We start from the raw sequence: 23,555 nt of genomic DNA, 5'->3' as shown, positions 1-23,555 counted from the left end.
TTTTCTCTTGTTTTATTTTGTGCATAACTCATATTGGGCTCGATTCGATGAAAATGGTAACGCACGATGTCAAAAAACAACAACAGCCAATGGCAAACGTTAGGCATGAATGGATTTACGAGGAAGAAGTTAACTTGAAAAGGAAATACATGTCTGAAAAAACTAAGCAATATTTATGGAATCTAATTTCCTTCGGAACGTTGCCTGCATACATGTGTTGAAGTAATTTAGGTTTGAGTGACATCATGAGACTTTATACATTATATCATTTTATTTAGAAAGGTAAAGATGACAAAATGGAGATAATGAATGAACATTATGTTATTTTACGATGTAATCGTGCGAAGGATGAAACACGAAAGAGCAATAAAATGCAACAAAATGTGATGGTTAGATGAGAAAATATAAAGTTGCAGTAACTAATAAAGACTGTCGTTTACGGCTATTTTCACAAATTAAAATCATGAAGCTTGACAATGTTGAGACTCTGGAAATGATTGGCATTGCTAAAAGGGTGACTCTATCGATATGACTAGTCTGATTGTTAGGTTACTTCCAATATCAAGATCTATATCATACCAATACAAGCTAGTACAAGCTAGATTTTATCACATTAATGCCCTTCTGGGAGGATTTCATTATGCTAATAAAATTTTTGAATTAGATGATTGAAAAGTTTTTCCAAACTATGCGAAGGAAATCACAATAATTTGGATAAGACATAGTGTCATATCACTTTTTGTGAAAACTTTATTATCAACGGTATAATCCCTTGGCGATCGATATCTTTGGGATATAATCAAAATACAATTCCGGTGTTTTTGCACTAAAGACGCAATAAGGAAAATCAAATGGTTTGATATTATCATTTTTAAGTGCTTCAATACTGCGAGTCGTAAAATATTTCAGTAGATTTATCACGTTCATTATAGCATGCGTAAAAACACGCATTTATACACAGTTAAAAATTCTGATCTACATGCAAACATTCACTCTTTTGATATCAAATATGGGGAGACGCGAATATTAATTTACAATTTCGAATTAGAGCCCATAGATTTTAAGACCTAAGTGCCCGAATGCGAATGCAGCTCTTGAAAATATTTCTCACACTGCAGTCATTCCACCATTCCCTAGTTATACGGATGTCTATGCTTATCATATTTATATTCTTAATTCCTATTTTTTTACCATGGCTATCAATATTGTCTTATAATATATAATTTACTACCTGTAGGACATATTTTCTTTTCTTTATTTTGATAAACTGAGCTATAGTCGGTATTTGTAAATTGATACATTATTGCTGTCATATAATATGAATTACTGCTTGTAGGACATATTTTCTTCTGTTTATTTTGATTAACTGAGGTATGGTGGGTATTTGTAGATTGATACATTATTGCTGACTTTACGATCAATTTCATTCAGGGGCAGGAGCGTGTTTGAAAAAACGGTACAGTGCCGTCGAAGACATTAGTAAAAAGAATAAAAATACTTCACCCATGTTTTAAACAATTGCCAAGGCATTAAACATGGAATGAATGAAAAAGAGAGACCAGCTGTCATTCGATTCTTGCAGTTTTCAATGATATACATATCAACACGTTTCTGTAAAACATAAGATCCAGGATTCAAGCTTTTGAAATGTGGTGCTGGCGAAAGATGCTGAGAATTTCACGGACAGATCACCAAACAAATGAATTTGTCAGAAGTCAATTTAGTGAGCATGTCAAATGTTCAGTGTACCAGAAGATGGATCGCAACAAATTGCAGTACTTTGGCCACATCTCAAGAAAAAATGGTGACAACTTGAAGATAATAGTTCAGGGTAAAGTTGAAGAACTTCGCAGAAGAGGGAGACAGAAGCTCCACTGGACAGATGGAATCACAGAATCCATTGGACTATCACATACGAATGCTTACCGTCTTGCATTGGACAGGCATAGTTGGAACAACATCATCAAAAGGGTCGCAACGGGTCGGTCATGACCCATAGGACGACGAAGACGACGAAGACGACGACGACGACGACGACGACGACATAAGGCTCTACCTTTCCGGTTGCTGTTAATAACTGGTATGACTCGTAATAATTAAACAACGATTTATATCTAAAAAATACTAAATCATTCACGACGTCATTGTAATTTATGTCAAAATATATGCGGTATATGACAAGGCAACTACATGTATATAGAATACTTTAGTGACGGGCCGATATAGTCAAACAACAGGATACACAAGCAAGCTTTGAACAGCGGACCATGGTAATATTTGAGATACCTACAGTACCCCGGAGATTATTTGGGATTATTCTAATGCTATTTCAGTGTCCGTATGAATGCCGTACAATTTAAAGACCAATTTTGGTTCTAAATCAGAGGAAGGGGATTTTATAATCTACCCATTGCAGCTCAGAGACTCCACATTTGGGGACACGAGTGGCTCACGTATATTATTTGACATACCAGATTTCTCGCTGTAGACATTTTGAAAAAATGAAGACAAATCAAAGTTAGGCTCCGCAAACAACGTCAAATTATTCCCACGGGGGATTTTCTACACTCGTATACAATAAATTATAATTTGGAGTTTATTTGAGAAGAATTTTGGCCTCGAGTTTCAATAAAACACAAAGTGCATGTATTTTGATCAAACAACTTGACGGTTCAAGACTGTAAAAACAAATCAAGAATTATCTGGGATAATTGTAACTAAGTATATAAAACTCATGAAATTTAAGCCACCAGAGGTATCATTATTTTCCTGACTATGCTCGTAGTTGTTAAGAAAGATTACTTTGGCGGGATCATTTTGGCGGGATTATTTCCCGCCAACAAAATTTCTCCTGAAATATCTCGTCGCCTCAAGGACAACAACAAGCGTCTAATAGCTGTTTTGAATACGTCTCGGGCGGTATTTAGAGGAGTCATAAGCGTAGATGTTGACTCTAAGAAAGCAAACACGCGGACTTACAATTCTCCAGACGTACTATGCATACTCTCTCCCCTTGAAGTGGCCACTGATTATTCTGTGAGCTATTTCAGACCCTGGAGAACATGTGCTAATAAAACCTGCTTAGAATCTTAGCGGCAGACTTTTGCACAAACGGCAATTAGTAGAAATCAACAGCTTTTCAGAATATTAATTATACTTTCTATATAAAAACATCAAATCAAATCCTCATAACAATGTCAGTATCAAATCAAAATCTCATAACAATGTCAGTACTGAGAATAATTTAAAATTAGACTTCAACACTACATTATTTTCACCTTATACTGAGAGCGCTTTAATACGAGGAATTTCCTTTTCTTCAACCAGTGTTAGCTGTGATTTTTCTTGGAAACGGCTAGAGACTAGCCTGATCAGATGACGTCACCCTGGACTTACTGGGTTTGATCAGGTTGGCCCAGAAATGACCTAATTTCAATAATGTGTCTCGAATCAATGAAGACACATGTTTCTTGATCTGGATGGCTTGCAGGATCCTCCTGGGAAAGTATTTTGGTTTTCTTCTCCAGTACTTTTACGTTATTTGGAACTAGCGGTTCTAACGCCAGTGCAGATTTAGCCATTTTCTCTCTTTCTCCCGCTTTCTATCTCTCCTCTCTCTCACTCTCACTCACTCGCTCCCTCTTCCTACTCCCCTCACCCTTTTCATTGTTTATTATCCCAACTAACAAGCTTTGCATCAAAGAACTACATCAACATAGGAATACATCAATATAAGTCAATATCGTGTTCAGAGAAGGCAAAATATATTTACATTCCAGGATATAATGTCCCTAGTTCCCGCCCTAGTTGTAGATCAAGAAAAACAATAATACCTGTGTTTGATCGATATCAGTGGTCCTATAAGGCACACTCTGCAATTATATCAATGGGTTTTATTTACGTCCTGGTTTTCATGCAATACGGTCAATGAATATACAACAAACTGCAGCCTTTTCATGACACTTGTAGATGTATTGTCAATAGGAAAGTATGTCGAGTATTGCTATATTACCCTTCCATTGTTTTTGACGATTTCCCCCGATGTGAATAGTGGTCGATAACTGTTGATGATCGTACTAACCATTGCCATGTATGCTGATCTGCCCCTTTACCGTTTTTCAAACTCATGTTAATAGTACTGGACAGTCAATTCCAGATTTTCAATTGTAAAGCTGAATTTATACACAAAAAAGTTGGTAATGGTAAATCCAACGAACGAGGGCACAAAATACTGTACATCAAGGATCAATAAATTATACAAGCATTGACAAGAGGGTACTTTGAATATACAAACATCTGGAAAGAAAAAGAGCAAGGTACACCAACTAGACGTGGGGAAAAGTGGTAAAATACAGACTAGGTGGTACGCAGAAGGGGACAAAAGCAACATGTAGGCATAGAAGTAGGAAAAGTTCAATAGCCAATAAATACCAATTCGACGGCCCACAGAAGTGTCAAACCTGTAAAGACAACAGGAGTTCGAAGTTTGAAGAGCAAAAATTGCCAATTCCGGCGCTCACAGAAATATCAGAAAAACAGTACCAAAATTATTCTGGAAGTGATGAAAACCATTGTGCATATAAGCAGACAAACAAAACCAAACAGACATAAAACAACCAACTTTTCAACTTAAAATGCTCTGACTACAAAATATAAAATTAAACAGTGAAAACTACATGCTTTAGTTTAAAAACAAATTCAAATCAAAAACTGACGGCAAGTTCAAATATAACTCAGTAGCAAACATGACAAAAAAAGCTGAAGAGCAAAATCAGCCGTGTCTTTACTCAATGAAAGCAATTCACTACTCTAGTATGTGGTTTGAAAGACAAATGTACAATCTTTATGTGATCATAAAGAAATGTCATCCAAATATTCAATATATGGGGGCAGAGGTCAATTTTCATTACATACTCCTAGAAACAATGCTGCTTTTGCAAAAGGTTATAGATCGACAAGTCTGTGCAAAACACATTGAGTACAGATTCACCTTAACAATGAACTCCCAGGGATAGATCTGCAAAGATATTGCATTATAATACACGAATCGTACATAAATTAATACGACCAATAGTCAAAGAATGTTTGAGTTGTATGAAAACACAACGTGCGACATGTCTCATTCCATTTTAAAATCGACAACAAAAACAAATAACGTCAAAACAGTTTTGAAAATTGCTTAAAGTTTTTTTATTGACTCTCGTTTATCCATAAATGGCATTTTGCTATTCGTCGCTCACATACTTACTTTTTGAATCAACATTAATCTCGCGGAGTAAAGCACACGTTTGCCCGTTTTTTCTTTGTAATCTTGTCATTGTCTATTTACGTCTAGTCAAGCTTATAAAAGCTCGACTTTCAATCAGAAAACACCCTTCTTAGAAAGCGAATTTTGAATAAATCTTGAGAATTGAAAAGGCTCGATAGCACGTAAAGGAAATGTAATATCTGAAAGCTCACCAAAAGGACAAGGTATTTGAATCAAATCAATAGACTATTCACATCAACAACACCATACTGATTTTCGGAGTTAAGATAGCATTTCCAGCTTCTTCTATAATACTTCAAACTGAACATCCAATAACTTGGTGGCGCCAAGTAAAGTCCCTATCAGAATGAATCCGTTAAAAAGCCACATGGAAACTAGAGCATCTAAAATACTCGGTGCTTTAATTTACAAGAGAGTGGTCTGTCTTTGTGCATGTGACGACTTAGTCGAAGTAGCCGTAGATTGACCATAGTCTCGGAAAGAAATCCTCTTGTTTTGATGTTCATTTTAATACCATCTGGTGACCAAATTGTAAATTATTTCTGGCGTGTTCAATCTTTTGACCTGAATCCGAGCCGCCTCCAAGTCTTCTTTAGTGTTTTTATACACATGCAATGATCCAAAGTTAGCTGGTAAGTGTTCCGACAAGTATATTATTGCAGTCACAAAATCACTTCCCCAGAGTAGGCCAGTGCACATAAACGTTGAAAAAAAACCCAGTGCATCCGGCCGGATTCGAACCGGCGACCTTTGTAATACTAGCACGACGCTCTAACCAACTGAGCTAAAGAGGCACGAGGAGAAGAGCGGAAGATATAAATCTATAGGTATTAGGTTCGAATGACAAATTGGTATAAATAATTAATCAATTATTTAAATGATAACATTTAGTGACTCTAAATCTTAACGTATAGGGTACCTGTTATAGCCTTCCATTTATCAATGACATAATTATGATGCATTATATTTCACGATTACCAAGTAAATGGCCAAGGCATGGCAACATGGTGTGCTGGGTTCGCCGTAATACACCATTTCTGACTGAACTTGAACATGATGAATAAAGACGTTATATTCTTTCACTTATCGTTATCGGTGCCACCATATTCCAGAAAACAAGAAAGAAACAGCTGCAATTTCTATATTCTACCAAGCACTTGACCTTAACTCGACCATAACTCCAACACTATCTAAAGAGCTGGACGGCTTTAATACTCGAATGCTTAGGGCACAGGGCGGTTCCGACCATTAGGTCATGTAAGGCGGGCGCCTAGGGCGGCAAACGCAGAGGTGCGCGAAAAAAAGGGGAAAGAAAAACGGGAATGGAGAAAGAAAAGGGAAGAAAAAATGAGGACGGATAAAAAGAAAAAAAATGGGCGGGAAAATACACTTTTTGGTATGCTTTGGTGGGGCGGGTGGCAGGGAGAGGCTTTGCCTAGGGCGGCAAAATCCCTAGGAACGGCCCTGTTAGGGCAGTGTACAACATCCATTGGAAACAGCACATAAACAACAAAGAGCTGTATGGTGACCTTCCAAGACTCTCAGAGAAGATCAGTGAAAGGAGGACACGCTTCGCTGGACACTGCTTCAGGAGTAAGTGCGAACTTGTCGCCAATCTGATCACCTGAACATTCAAACATGGAAGAAGAAACCCTGGTAGACCACCCCTTACATATGTAGATGTACTCAAGCAGGACAATGGACTAGAAGCATCTGACCTGGGAACGGCGATGCAGGACGGGAGGATATGGAAAGCTGCCGTGGTTCGGGAAAACCACGTTCGGGAAAACCACCCGAAATAAGCAGTAAGTAAGCTACCAAGCACGAGTTTGCCTTAATTGCTATTGCGCTACACAAATAGTTACCAGCACTATATTATTCGTCAGAAAAAATACTTATATGAAATATAGAATGGCAAATAAGGTGCACTTCACCTCTGTGTTTTAAAATTCACCCACAAAATTCCTGAAAAATCAGAGGAAATGTAGAAAAAAGGCGTATCAAAATCTTACTTGTTTCTCCAGGGGAGTTATATATTTTTGAGGTGTCCATTAGTATCTCAATGTTAACCAAAGTGCGCATCTTCAAATGTTTGATTTTTGCTCCAGCAGTGATTTGTTACAGCGCTTTTTGTAATCACTCAAAATGTATGTGTTTCTTACTTTTACATATTGGATAACTAATGTTTTGCATGTGTCAAAATCCATTAGCTTTGCAATGGTACATAAAAAGGTTAACACATTGTAGTTATATTGAAAAATGTTTACATTATTTTGGATTTGAAATGGAACAGCTCGACATGAATCGGAAAAACGAGGTACTTGAAATGAGATTTTGGTCACATATAAGGCATTTAATTACATTATATATGTTTAAATCATATTTTATTTCGATCTACCTATCCAGAAGTAGGTAGCTGGGTTAATTCTTTACTCAACTATGATTATTGGCCGCCAAATCTCGCGAGAGATACCGCATTGAAAGGGTGAACTAAAACCCGTATACAACATACGTAACTCGTGAAAACATGTTTATGTTCATAACATCATAATTCAAACTTGGTAAACATACCTCGAATCAATAACACTTTAATATTACCTATCCTAAGGTCGTATATATGCGTTATACTTAATAACTAAAGTATACTCAAATAATCAAAAGGGCATTATTTATTTATAGTACAAATGATCAAAAACAGGTTAGTCTATTTGTGTCTGTCAAATATGGCTATTATATAAACGAATACAAACAATATAAGAATCAAATAAGCAAGGAAAACACATTTTTTATTTTCAGTGATATTTTAGACATCGTAATACTCTTCAGAGCCACGCCCATTTTGCTCGATGATTAAATTATTATATATTTTTTTCATTGCATGCTCGTTGAACTGGGTCACTTGGCAGAGAACAACGAGTAACATGATAGTTTTGTAACATCAAGTGGATGAGAGAAATCTTATTATATTAAGGATGTTAACACTGTCTTCGGTGAACTTTGTTTCCTTTATTGTAAGACAAAAATACACTTATCCTTTGATCAAAACAGTCAGCATGCAGTGTGTCGGCTCACAGCAAATAAGGTCGGTAGACACTTGCTCTACTTTATATCGGGAAAATTCCTTCAACCATTACATTTTAACCCCCTGAGCACTACCTGCCGATCTAATGTTGCCTCTGATAGGTCAATTATCTTCACTTTAATAACCAAGCAGAATGAAGCTTTGCAAATAATTCACCCCAATTTTTGCATGTGGTGAAATTATTCTAACAATGTTACTGATTGGTCTAATTGACAATGAAAACTACTTTTTGGCCAATCGGCAGGTAGTTCTCATGGGGTTAATACTTGAACGTTTTGTTCACTTAATGTTCTTACTGATTGAATAGTCTAATTGAATAGTCATTCAATTATTTTGCCATTCGTATATCTTCGTATAATTTAATGCTATATATTAATTTATTTTCATTAGTAAAAATTATTGTATATTTCATTTTATGCTTTTTAAGTTACATAATCATAAATGAAACTTAAAATTCAAACGTAATATGTGTGCCAAACAATAAGATAAATCAATGTTATGCTTAAAATAGAACGGCAAGCAGAACACATTTCAACTTTTTAAATATCATATATCCATACTGCCTATCTCAGTTCATATAGCACTCTAAATGTTTATCTTTCATGTGCTATGCTGTACTCTTCTGGGAGATGCACAAATGGCGTAATCAAATTGACTGCATTTATGTATTGCAATGTGAGTATGTGCCAAAGATATATGAGCAATTTTCATAGTATATTGTAAAGAATGTACCCGTGGGGCTTGTTCTGCTTGACTATTTTTACCGCTCTTATTTGTCCTATATGTATGTATACTCTTATCACGACCATGTCAACCATGACACTATTGAATACCATGTCGAGGTTCAATGACTCAAGACTCAGTCTAGAGAGTCAAGAGTTTCAAGAGTGTCTCATATCAATACAGTTTTCAACAAGATGGGAAGAGGAGACCCGTTAACCTTCCGCACGAGAAAGGCGCTAATAAACTCTCACAAACTGCTGTAATTTTGAAATGTTTATCATATCAGACTGGTATAAAACAACTAAATCAATCAAACAAATTTACACATGACACAAGACATTGTACATTTGTATGCAGTTAGTATGTTTTCTTATCGTTAAATGTTCATTTAAATGAAAATGTAGAGTACTAGTATACACTGCAAATGAAATTTTTATCTACATGGTTAAATGCGTACCTTCACACATTCGGCAAAATCGTCATGCACTTTTCACCTCTTGTTCTCATTTTCCCCAAATGTATCAATAACGCTCAAATTGCAACAAATACTTTGATTGCTATATACATGAAACATTTGATATGGAATTGTCTGCGCCTTTATACTTCAAGTACTCTCAATGTTATCTTTGATAAATCTTGAGTTAATATTACCTTTCAATACTAGAAATAGCGTTATTCTTTCTATATTTAGAAAGAAAATATTTATGATGTTTGTATCGATGGCTCCAATTGAACTTCTCTTTCCCTGGCGGTTACCATAACTTGCATCGCTCATATATGGAGTAAATACAAGTTGCAGAAAAGCCATTTATTCCGCTCAAGTACTGGGATGTCTATCGAATGACACTCCATGTATCTTTGTCACGCACTTCGCATCAAACTCACTACGTAGGTTAATCATACCCTTAGGTAGTACAAGTTGGATATCTGGCTCGTAGCATAGCACAAAATAGATTTGTAAGTGATCGTGGATAGAATAATGTCAAATGCTTCTTTTTTCCTCTGTTTTATTTGTGTGTTTCAGACATTGGGCTCGATTCGGTAAAAATGGTAACGCATGGTGTTAAAAAACAACAACAGCCAATGGCAAACGTTAGGCACGCATGGATTTACGAGGAGTAAGTTAAAATTAGAAGAAAATAATAATAATAAAAAAGCAATATCTATGGAAATCTGATTTTCCTCCGGAATGTTGACATCATGCGTGTGTTGCGTAATTTAGGTTTGAGTGACACTATGTGGATTTAATGTCTCTATCGTTTTATTTATAAAACCAAAGCTGAACATGAGTACAAAAATTATGATTTTATAATATTAGATAAAATATAACAAAATATGATGGTTAAATAAGAAAATATGAAGATCCAATAACTATTAAAGACTGTAGTTAACGGCTATTTTTACAAATTAAAATCTAGCATTTTGATAATGTTAGAATTGGTTGGCATTGCTTTAAGGGTTACGTTATTGATGCAAGTAGTTTGATTGCTTGGTTCTTTCCAAATACAAGATCGATATCTCACCGGTAGAACCCAATACAAACTAGATTTTATTACATTAATTAATTTCTGCGACGATTTTATTATGTTCATTAGACTTGAGTATTAGGATGATTGAAATGTGTCAAGTTTTTACATTTAATTGCAACGGAAATCAGGTTAAAGAACGGTACTCCACTCATAAAAATCCATGCGAAGAAAAACAAAATTTATATAATGGTAGTGCACCTATCTGCAAATGTGGTAGTACCGTGATATGGGGTATATATTATGCTTAGAAGTGAAAGTTTATATCATTTTCAGGCGGTTAAATGCCTTTGTTGCTTTTCATGTATGAAACACTGGTGTTAGGGTCATGTAAAGTTTTTGCAGAAGAAGAAAATGTTTCGTTAACATGTTTGCGTCCTTGATCCGATTCCTACACGTTGCAGTGGTTTGCATTTTAAGTAGACCAAATGTTTAATGAACACATTTAACATGCCAGTTGGTTTCGTTTTTGTTAATTCTCGTCATTAATACTTTATGACCAAAGGCTCCTAGATAAAAATCTAATGCTAAAACTCTTGCACATAATGTGATGCTATCAAGCAAAATCAGTCGGAACTCGGAAATATTACATTGTCAGTTTCTTATAGGATAGTAAAAAGCATTTATAAGTCTGGATTTGGCAGAAAACCCCATTGAAATTGAACGACCAGTTCCAAAGATATGAGCAATTAAGTATCTTCCAAAACAACAGGAAACAAAAGGAAATATGCCCTTTGTTTGGCTATATCTCAAAATCAATATTTCCGAGTTCTGACTGATTTTGCTTCATCGCATCTCATATAATAACGGTACTCACTTATGTTTTTGCTGATAATGTATGTTCCTTGTCTATCGCCAATATGATCAAACTGGACTTGGCCCTGTAATGATAAGAAATAATAATAATAATAATAATAATAATAATAATAATTATAATAATAATAATAATAATAATTATAATAATAATAATAATAATTATAATAATAATAATTATAATAATAATAATAATAATAAATTGATTCAAACATTGGAAAAAAAGGACTGATGCAGTTTGAAAAGGAAATTGAAATCAACTACAACATCAAATATAATCAGTGGATGGTGTTCACATAGCAGGATGACACAGAAATAGTGTGGTTGATGTCCATGTTAGCCTTGTATTGGCGTCTTTTAGTCTTGTTTTTGATGAATTTTAGTTCTTTACTGATTGGCATACTTAAAGAAGCAAAATCCATCAAAAACATAAACTAAGGCGCCAAAACAATCTTCTAGACAAGCCAGACTAGAAGCAATTGCGTAATAAATAGTGTAGTGCATGGTGTTATGTTTTTGTTATTTGATACAGTAGTGGGGAATCATTAAACCCCAAATAATAAGACTGGTTGGTACCATTATTGTTTTGTCTATGCCCCGTTGTGTCCATAAGGTATCGAAGGTTATAGTGATCAGAACTTAATGCTTCCATCACATTGCAATGTGTTTCAAATTGTTTCTCTCATCGCTAGGAACAAAACTATCAACTTGTCAAATATATTAAGTATCTCAAATATATAATTAATGCACAATGTTGGTATAAAGTCATGTTCCCCTGTAGAATTAATGCGGCCAATATGAATATGTAAAAGTATAATCTTTGAATTCATCAGGCAAATCATTTTTCTGTTTTGTTTACCGAGAGGAGCAATTTGAGATACGTTACGATTGACACGGAGAATGACATTTTGACATACTTGATTTTATAGATCCTGTGCAATATAAAGATTGACATTTGATTCCTAACGATGAAAGAAACAGTTTTTTAAGAGCATGATATAACAACCGTAAAATGTTGGTCCACCTTCGACCCATCTTTTGTAGCACAGGAGGCATAGATAAAATTATTCCAATCTAAGTCATTTAGGTGTAAGGCGGCCAACAACATTGGTAACACTAAAGACCCTAAAAAGTCCAACCACATCATTATTAAATACAAATATTGATTGTGTCTGAAGTGATCTCTGTTTCGCCTGCACCTGTTGCACCAATTTTGAATTGCACAGTAACTCGTATCCATTAGCCTCTTTCGCAGTATGGAGTACAGCCAATTGTTTATATAAAATTGAAAAAACAAACAATAAGAAATAAACGCCACTATGAAATTTAAAGTATTTCCCACATCTAGAAATTAATTACATTAATGCATGTTTTCACCGTGGCAAGTAGTTTCACAAATCTTACTTTGAAGTTGGTTAACTCCCCGATTTATAATTCTTTTAAGATTAAACTAAGTTAAAACTTAGTTTTAAGTTTTAAGTTAAAACTTCGATTCATACGCGCATGTCACACGTGCCTTGCAACTTCTACTGGTTATTCTTTAAATGTGTAGGAGAGTAAATCCTAGCAGGAATGTAGGGATCAAATCAAAACTCGACCGGCGTCCAACCGGCGGTTCCGGGCCGTTCCGTCCGTTTGGAGCCGGTTTCTATAATGTTCTAAACAATGGAACGCGGTTAAACCACCGGTAACCACCGGTCAACCGGCGGTCGAGTTTTGATTTGATCCTTTAGTTAATGGCATCACTAAAGATTATTCCTTCAAATGTATAGCAGCGAAACAGAGATCACCCAAAGGAAGCGCCGTAGTTGGATATCACTGTATTTAAAGTCTTTGGTTACACTAATATAGCAAAAAGAAAATCATTATTCATTAGTATGAAATAATCTAATTTCAACGAACCAGTAATATTGTTGTTTTCTCATATCGTCACTGGGCGGGAAAAACCTCATATGTACTTTTTGCCCTTGAACATGGATGAAGCAAACCATTCAATATAAAATCTATACCTACAATGCTTTATCCATGTTCAAGGGCCAAAAGTAAATATGAGGTGTTTCCTGCATCCCAGCAAACACAAAAACGTTTTTAAAAACGTTTTAAATAAGTTATATTTTGGCTTTTGGTTTAGGTAAAAACGTTTTAATAACATTAAAATGTCGGGTTATATAAAGGTCATGATAACGTTTTAAAATGTTTTGTATGAAAACACACTACAACAATATTTTTTAATGTTTTCAAAAAATGTTGTAGTAAACTATTTTTGCAAACATTTTTGCCAAATATTGTGCCAATACTTAAATAACATTATGTTAAAATGTTTGAACCCAGCAATCACAGAAATGTTCTTAAAATGTTTTTTTCAAAACCTTTTAATAACATTTAAATGTCGGGTTATACAAAGGTCATGAAAACGTTTTTAAAACGTTACTGAAAATATTTTGGGCAAACATTTTTCGCAAAATATTTTTTCAACCCCCGAAAAACGTTCTGTTTAGAATGTTTTGTATCAAGTTTTCAAGAATGTTTTTGGAATGTTATTAAAACGTTTTTATACCCTTTATATATCCCGACATTTAAACGTTTTCTGTAAAACATTTTTGTTTGCTGAGCAGTAGATTATCAAAAAATGTTTTTAAGGTTATGAAAACGTTTTATACTCTTAATATACCCTTTATATAACCCGACATTTATAACCTTTTGCGAATGATGTCGAAAACGTTTTGTGTTTGCTGGGATGTACTTTTGGCCCTTGAACATGGATGGAGCAACCTCTTCAATATAAAGTCTACACCTACAAGGCTTTATCCATGTTCAAGGGCCAAAAGTACATACGAAGTTTTTCCCGCCCAGTGACGATATGAAAATATCTGCTTTGATGTTCAAGTGTCAAGGATTTAGTGCAACAAATATAACCGAAAAGTGTAATCTGAATTAATGTCAAGTTACGTTAAAGTAACTTTTTACCAACTTGGGTTTAGATTATGCAAAAGTTCAATATGTCATCTTTGTACGTATAATATGTAATAATATAGGGAGCTCAGTTGCTCATATCATGTGCAGTAATTCCTGGTGCTATATGACTACTCATGAATTGCCATCTCATATGCACATGTTTAATTGAAATTATGAAGGGGTGATACCTTAAATAAGTAATGTTTTATTTAAATCTTGGTACTTTCGAAATAAAATATTCACTGCAAATTTAAATTATTAAAGATAATAAATTGGAAGGCAGCCACAAGAGATGCTGGGACTAATGAAGTCTTTAAAGCGTATTTCAATTAACTGCAATACATAAATGGTGTATGCATTAATCAATATCTATCAATAACTCATCATTAGACGACGGATAATATAACCCGAATTCAAGACTGAACGCACCCAAACTAATCAATAGCATTCTATGACATTTGAATGGAACGTGAGATGAAAATTCACTTAAGCCAAAACGGTATGTAAATACAACTCATCCTATCCTGCGATATTAACTTCAGTTAGTTTGATAATCTACCTCATAGATGATTGTGCGCGTACGTTACGCCTGTTATTAAAAACAGACGTTAAGTGTTTTTATAGGCACGTGAACTTGAATGTATTTTAGTTTGTAATGAGCACCGTTTCTTATCAATATACATTCTTAGAGAATAAATCATCCACACCTTGATATCAAACGGAGCCAGTTAGTCTAAAAAAGTTTAGAAAAAGTCTGAAACTTCACCTTAGTAGCTAAAATAATCATGAAATTTGTCTAGTATAAAAGCTGTAAGTGGTAACATAAGTAGGTCTGAGGAAAGGATATTATGGCCGTGTGTGTTTTTCCTTAAACACTCACCTCTGTAGAGGCAAATTTATTCTCTTGAGATTTTTAAGGACGTTTCAATATACCTTCACCTCCACAAAGGCAAATGTATTCTTCAGAGTAAGCTAGGCCCCGGGGCTTTTAATGGCTACAAAGCCCGTTTTAAGGGTAGAGACAAAAGTAAACTTTATGACATGCCATGCTCGTCGCATTGGTCTTCTTTGATACTTTCTAGGACATCTTAATTTTTCATTTATTTGTTCTGATGATTCCCTGTATGGCTAACCAAGGAGGCAAATAACAAGTGCAATTCTTTATATCTAGTTTCGCAGCTCAATTGTTGTTGCCCACGCAGTGCTCAAGTGCTATTTACCTCCCTGCTGCTAATAATTTTTCAATAAGGGATGAAATCAAAAATCTGGCGGTTGACCGCTGGTTCCAGGTGGTTCTGTCCGGTTGGAGCCGGTTTCTATTGTTCTAAGCATTGGAACGCGGTTCAACCACCGGTAACTGCCGGGCAATCGGCGGTCGAGGTTTGATTTAATCCCTAAAATATTTTGTTATCAGGTTTTGGCATCGTAGCAAATAATAGAAGGTCCTTTTATCTTTTGCGTGAACGTCTAGCTACGCGACTGTTTGGTACCATACCGTAAACCGATATTGTGTTCGTTCCTTTAGGTCGTTGGTGGTATGTAATTCTCCAAAATATCTTTGTGTCTCTAGATTCAATCACGAACTGTACTAACATTGACGGTATATTAGTTGCTTAAAGGAGTGTTTCGTGATCCTAGCATCCTCTTTTTATGACATTTTTCAGTACATATCCACGAAAAAGCCTATTCCCAAAATTTCAGTTGATTCCGATTTTGCGTTTGCGAGTTATGCATGATTATGTGTATTACACTGCTCCATAGACAATGCGTTGTAATTTCGTTCTGGTGCACCAGAACGAAATTCAAATTTCACGATATCTTTGCAAAACGAATTAATCTGCAAGAAATATTTTGTACATAAACATTATGTAGCCAGAGGTTTCCAGTGATATACAAATCTCAACTTTTTTTGAGAAAAGTGGGGGGATGAGGCTGTGGATCACGAAATGCCCCTTTAACTAGACCCTTTTATATAGCCTACATTACCGAAGCTTAAAGTCAATGTGAGATTCTATTTTATGATAACTACTTTAATATATGAAAGATTCAGCCATTTTATTTGCTACGTGTGAAGTTTTAATGATTTTGCGAATGCTTATTTACGCCTGTCAACACATAGAAATGATGACAAGAGGCGCACACGGTCGACGTCCTATACGATAAATATAAATTTAATACTCCGTTGGTGAGCGACGGGTGAGTGGTAGTGAGCGACAGGCGAGTGGTATTTCACTGAACGCAAGAAAAGGAGTTCTATCTGATTGGCTAGCAATCGATCGCTTAGGTCGCTCAGTAGTCAACTACAAACTCATGCATTCAATTCGATTGAAATCGATTATTCTATTATTGACGAAGATAAAGAGCGTGATAGTGTGTCAATAATGTACATTGTATTGCACCTGGTTTTACCAGCATTCCTTTATAAAATAATTTTCTCAAAGAGTTGAATATTATCAAAATTTTTACAGCGGATTTCAAATGTTTTACATCAAAATTGCAGTTAAACATATCCACAGCAAAATACCGGTCCTCACCAATTAGTACATTTAATATCCAGTTAGTACATTTAAACGAAACCTGTGATTTACGTGACAACAAATAAAATTTTCTTACAATAGAAATATCATATGAGATACTGATATGGTAGGCCGCAACCGCCACAACGTGGAGCTGCTACGCGTAGCTGAATTTTTGTTCCGTGGAGCCAAATTGACCAATCATGTTAGAGTTTTTCATTACTCGGAGGTAAAACTGACCAATCAAGTACGACTTACTCATTACGTGAAGCGAATTTAGTCATTAAGAATTTGCCAGACGAGCTTCACGTAGTTGCAAGATATCCTCGGTCACGATAGTTATGATTCAAAAAGTAATTTATGAAAAGTACGAACCGACTTATTATTAAGATGGACATGCACTCACAAGAAACTCATACAGTATTGTACACAACTATATAGCTAGGCAGAGTGGTGGTAAACCATGCACACAATTCTGCGATCTGCAGTGTATCGCCGGGAGCTGATTTGTACATCTTGCGTGGCGTGGCCTGCGGAATTCGACCTTCAGCAAACCAGTTCGGATTTACTTTATATACTAGTAGTAGGCCATACATACTGTAGTTACGGTACTGCCCGTTTTCCTATACACAATACTCAGTGCGCTCACCATTGACGCGTGACCTAGTGTATGTTAGAAGGTTTTATGCCATTGCCTATATGACGTCACTGTGTAAAAAATAACCAGTCAATATTTAAAGTATTCTCTGAAATTCTAGAAAATATAGTTTTGTAACATTTCCTAAATTTTAGCTAATTTAGGTGTTTGGAAATATTGGTACTTTTGTGTTTTAGGAAGGATATGTAAACGACAGATAACACCAAAAAATATGAACAAATTATTTCTAAACTGTGTTAAGTCTGCAAACCATTATGCTTCTCATTTTCAAGAACGCTGGTTAACAATAAGCAGACTATTGTCTCATTTCGTAAACAAAAGCCCAGACAGTATTGTTACCTTGCGTTCGCTTTATAATCATTCACCCAACTGAAACTATAATACCAGCTCATTGTTCATTGCACTGGTAAAACAGACACAAGTGCAGTGTGTATTTAACCAGAGAAGATCTGATGTAACATAGTTGAGCTGTTTTCATTGAGTGTTATCTTGGTTTAATAGCTTTTAATGTGGTTTAAGTCCTTCAAAGGTCGTGGTGAATTCTACTGTAGACATGACTGCATCATGATTATTTTAAAGTCAACAACATTCAACAATATGATCACCGTGATAGTATGACAGTATCAGTACCGTGGGTGTCAGTGATCCTGGCCTGACACAGTAGACAAACAAACAAACACGCCACACACATGGCACATGCATGCAAGATAACATTGACTATACACTAATCAAACAATGGTATTGATCCTGTACAACTGTTTGTGGTTTATTTACATTCGATTCATTTAAAATCCACATAGTAAACATTAATTTTGGCAAGAGTTTTCTCTCTGGAACGATGATGCATCAACTGGCTCCGCGTAATGAAAAGATCTAACATGATTGGTCAATTTAGCTCCGCGAAGCGAAAAGTAAGCTACGCGTAGCAGCTCCACGTTGTGGCGGTTACGGCCAGCCATATACTGATCATGCGAAAATCGTAAAACATAGAATAGAAACAGTGTGGCCGGCTCTCAAAATCTCAAATTGTATGCATAGCCTGAGTCGCACGGCCTATCTCGAACAAAATAGCTCAAAATCACCATGCGTAGTTGTTGAAAAACGTGAGGATTTATCGTACTACCACGGCAATTTTTAAGACGAAGATATAGGGATGATGATGGTGTGAGGCGTAGACTCTGAAACACGGAAGGAGAGAGCTAACGGACAACATTTGTGACTTGATGACGGAAATATGTAGAACATGAGTTCCAGAATCCAACGATTGTTTCATTATAATAATATCCCAACCGGCCAACCGTCATCAGTACACGAGACCGGTTGAAATAATAACAGAGAAACGAACAACCAAAAAGTACATTTTTTAAACATTGTAAAACATTTGCATAGTTTCAAGGTTGTTATGAACCCTGGAATTACGGTAAAATCTGTGCGTCATTAAATTGCTGGTATAAATGATACACAAGTATAAAGGAAAAACTTTATTATTTTTTAGATCTAGCAACCGTTGCTCATGTATGGCTTAAGCGTACGGTTTATCGAAACGATATGAAATGAATCATAGTATCAATACTGGACAGTAACCTCCAATTGAACATGGTATAGATGATTTGCCAGGCTGTTTGTCGGCAATTCCCATTGTTCCTTGCTCGGAAGTATGCACGCGCATCATATGCTGTTGTTTTAAAACTCCCGCCACATCACATAAGGCTATTGAACAGTGTAGTTCGCTCAAGAATATCGACATACCAGTCCCTTGCCCTTGTTGATCAACATAAAGTTCAACTCATCTATATAAATAGTCACGTGTATGGTATGCTCGATACTTCGGCTGACAGGAAGAGACTGGTACACAGGATATAAGTGACTGACAGGATATAGTCTGCTATTTTGTACAAGTTAAAATTCACACAATGCAATATATCGTGATAGCGTAGGCACAAACGTTTCATGACATAGTATCAAATTCTTAGGATCGTAGAAGTAGATGCAGAATCAGAAGCATCAGAAGTTACATAACAGATACCCATTTACACGTTTGACTATGGTTTTATAATTTTACACATGATCTCATAGAGAGGCTGCTAATACTATTCATGACTTCATCAGAATATCAGCATATTTCAAATGAAGGGATTGTCATTGATCAGTTGTAATTGATGAATCAAATAAGAATCCGTGCGATCGTTGCTTGTGATTGAAATATACCAAACAGAAAAACCATTCGTAACAGAATACCTGATGCTTTTGAATATAAAATCAAAGAGCTCGATCGTGGAATCTTAGGAGTAAACACGATTACAGACTAAACCACCCTTACAAATTCGAAAGTCAATGGTTTGGTCAGGACGTGCTGCGGCATGTACAGGCAATGATAGGATACTACAGGGTTTAGCACTTGACAGATCAAGTTTGGCGATTCCAAGTTAGAATTCTGCAATCATGTTTTGGTTGACTGGCATGAGACGTGTTTTTGTCACTGAACTGTATGAGTCTGTAAGGCGTGAAAACGGACGGAGATTTTCCCGACATGGCATTAATAAATTGAAGAATACGTTACGTCCAGTGTTATACAATAGCATGGGAAGAGTGATGATATCCTTATTCATGTCGATGTCTCATGTCTTATATAAAGTGATTTTGCAATTGTTGTCACAATTGTAGGGTTAGTGTTAGTAATCAATAGTATAGATCTAAAGCTCCAATTCGAGTTGACTCGAAAAAGAAAATATACAATAGCCTTTTTTCTAATATACTGATTTTTTGAAACAGATTTGATATCAGAATCGTTCATAGTTCAATCAAGTGTTAAAGGTTCTTTACTCAAATAGAGAGAGATTGCGATATTCCATACGTTCTGCGCGGAACGTACGTTTATAGAACGTATGGAATATCGCAATCTCTTTCTATTTTGTATTAAAATACTTGATTTGGGCAGAATATACCAAACGTTTTACATTTATAATGTTTGTGGGTTTTTTTTCAGAGCAAAAGCAGCTGGAATTTAGTGGGAGTTGGATAAAGACTGTGGCATAGCACAATTACAAAATTATTTATTGGTATTTTGGAAATCATCTCAAGGTTTTAAATAAATAAAGCAGTATCTTTTACTACTTTTGAAATCAACTTGAAAAAGATGCAATCTTGCAAACATCGGTAAGATCACTAGAATATACCAGACTATAGTCTCACGTTATTTTTGTGCAATTCCTGCTCTTATATATCCAGCCTGTCAGTTTAAATTAGCAATGATCGCAAACGTAAATATTTATCTTAATATATATCAAGATAACATAGCTTTATATCGTTTACTATATAGCATGTCAATTTCGGTTAGGGAACTCATACAGCAAAGCTATTAAAATCAAGTATAATGTTTATGGAAACCATTGTGCGCGCGGGAATGATATAGTTGGAATGGCAGGGTAGTTTGTTTACTTGAATATGGCATTTTGCTACAAATAAGCTATGTAAATTTGGAATTAATATGAAGACTTAAAGTAATATTATTTTCACCAATATTGAAAAAGAATTTTTTTTATCGTAAAGAACCATAAATTATGGGATGTGATCAACCAAAATCAGTCGGAAGTCGGAAATATTGATTTTAAGATATAGCCAAACAAAGGAAACCTATCCTTTTGTTTCTTATTGTTTTGAAAAACTCTTTATCTGTTTATATCTTTTGAACTGGTTGTTCAATTTCAATGTTTCTGCGAAATGTAGCTTTGTAAAATGCTTGTTACAATCCAATAAGAAACTGCAAATTGAATATGGCCGACTTCAGACTGTTTTTGCGTGATCACACCACATTATTTGAAGCGGATAAAAGAAAGTTGGTTTGAAGTAAAAACAATAAACTGATAAGCAGGAACAAGTGATTTGCGCGGAACCTTTTTTCCGCGTAATCTCCGCGCAATTGGCTATTTTTTCCTATGGACAGAGATACATGATTTACACTATAATCATGCAATGTTCTGAAGTCATGTTCTCTCGCAGATATAGGTATAGAACCCAATTACGAATGTATTTCACCAGTGGCATTAAACACTTTTACTTGAAATTACACCGACAACAAAGCTGAAAAGGTTATGCATTTCAATTGATTTTAAACAGGTGCTGATATCAAGTGTACTGGTTGTAATTTTGATAACACTGAATGTCCATTAAAATGTGGGCTGTTGAAAGAAAATGGGTCGAGAATGTCACACATGTAGCTTTCCGGACGTTGGCCTTGGAATAATTTCTGTGGTACTTTGTTCAACTGGACCAGATTCTGGCAAAGGAAATACAAACTTATGGTGATAACAATGTGCTATTCCATAATTTTTCCACAAACCCCCCAAAGATGGCATTAGAATTTCCCACAGCTTTTCCCCTCAATATTGCTTGGGAATTCCCATCAGGAAATGTCAAAACAACATCCCATTTCCCGTGCAAAATGGTGTAAATGCATGTAAATCCCAATTAATAAATGTACACTCTAAATATTTTGCTGGGAAATCCTATTGTTATGTTATGGGTGGCTCGGGAAATCGGATATAATTTTGCGAAATCATTCATGGGAAATCCCACATTTTGTTTTAAATTTAACTTTGCCATCTTTAAGCGTGTGTGTAAAATTTCTGGAATAGCCCAATATCCGACCCATACTCCAAATCTCTACTACTGTCAAATTTGAAATATTTAAAAGCTCTAAGCTACATTTCAAGCTTCAATAAACTATAAGCGCGTTTCAAACAGTAATATTAAATTGTAAAGGATATACCAAACAAATGTCTTTCATTTCATTTCAATATAAGAGATGCTCGTCATAATATCATCCGAAAGTATGAAACAATAAATATAGCGGCAGACAGACAGTTCTCCGTTTCAATGGCTTTCGTTCTGATACTTTACGGAGTCATTCTTTGGTATTATATTAAAGCATACTCTTAAGCCTAGAATGAAAAATACGATTTGCTGGTAGGTACGGCAGGTGCACATTGACATCTGAGGACATATATAATGGAACAAATAGTAAAGTTCAATGTCTATCTCTACCAATAAATGGTAGAAATGGCAATGTGTTGACATTGAATAGTACTAAGAAGAATATGAATAAGGAGAGAGCTGTTCTATGTTAAAAGACATTGTACCCATTAAGCACAATCTATGGATGTAACTGCATTCTAAGAACCATTACGGTATAGACAGAATAAAATGCTTTCGAATACTAAAATGTAAATTACGGACCATATGTGAAGAAAATTGCTTGCCCTGAGCAACTTTATAATAGAAAGTGTGGGTCTGAATACACACGGTCAATATTTCAGGAAACGTGTAATAAGAAGTCTAGCATCGATATGTAATGCATATGCTCAAAAAAGGTATTAAAAGTTGCTGTTGCAATATGGAAAGGGGCATTATGATGGTACAGTTTTAAGATAATAATAAGAGCAGTTGATTGGTACAGATGTAAATAGGTTCAGCTATCCAGAAGTACTTTTCGAAGTACAAACTATTGAAGTAGGTGGACTTAGTAATGGTGCTTTTATATAGTTAGTTCCGTAACAATAAAACAATTATGACGGAAAATACGGAACCAAAAGCCATTCCACATCAAGTGTTTTTATCAGAAATGTCCCGGGAGGTTTAGTTTATATATTAAACAGAGTCAGGATCAAAGTAGATTACAGTTACTGGTTCTATCTAAATTCAGTGCAATGTTAGGGGGGGGGGGTAGGGCATAACACAATGAACGGTATTTTAGAATTATGATGCTTCCCCCAGGAAAGGAGACAGTTATATGCGATATTGTTGTCAGTGAAACTGATACGTAAAATATCCATAGTGGCAGATGTTTTTGCTACTATCGTAATCCGTTTCTTTGCAATGTTTCAAATATCATAAAGAATTTATTCGGTAAAAGCAATATAAAGTTTGTTATCACGCAATTAATGTTATTCATGTAAAAGTTTCACAAAATCGTTAGTTGAAATTTAGCTGCAATATTTGAATGTGACATAATCAT

The 23,555-nt window shown here is 35.3% G+C and overlaps 1 protein-coding gene across 1 annotated transcript in view; it reads right to left on the bottom strand.

Moving 5' to 3' along the window:
- LOC140160717 (gamma-aminobutyric acid type B receptor subunit 2-like) overlaps positions 1 to 23,555 on the bottom strand; it is a 350,390-nt gene that overhangs the window by 128,299 nt on the left and 198,536 nt on the right. The window contains exon 8 of the mRNA XM_072184013.1: positions 11,418 to 11,481. Coding sequence (XP_072040114.1) covers positions 11,418 to 11,481 — 64 coding nt within the window. The remainder of the gene's footprint in view (positions 1 to 11,417; positions 11,482 to 23,555) is intronic.

The sequence above is a fragment of the Amphiura filiformis genome, chromosome 9, assembly GCF_039555335.1.
Source record: "Amphiura filiformis chromosome 9, Afil_fr2py, whole genome shotgun sequence".
In the NCBI taxonomy this organism is placed as follows: Eukaryota; Metazoa; Echinodermata; class Ophiuroidea; order Amphilepidida; family Amphiuridae; genus Amphiura; species Amphiura filiformis.
The sequence above is the reverse complement of the archived record's forward strand: the minus strand, read 5'-3'. Positions and strand labels throughout refer to the sequence as shown.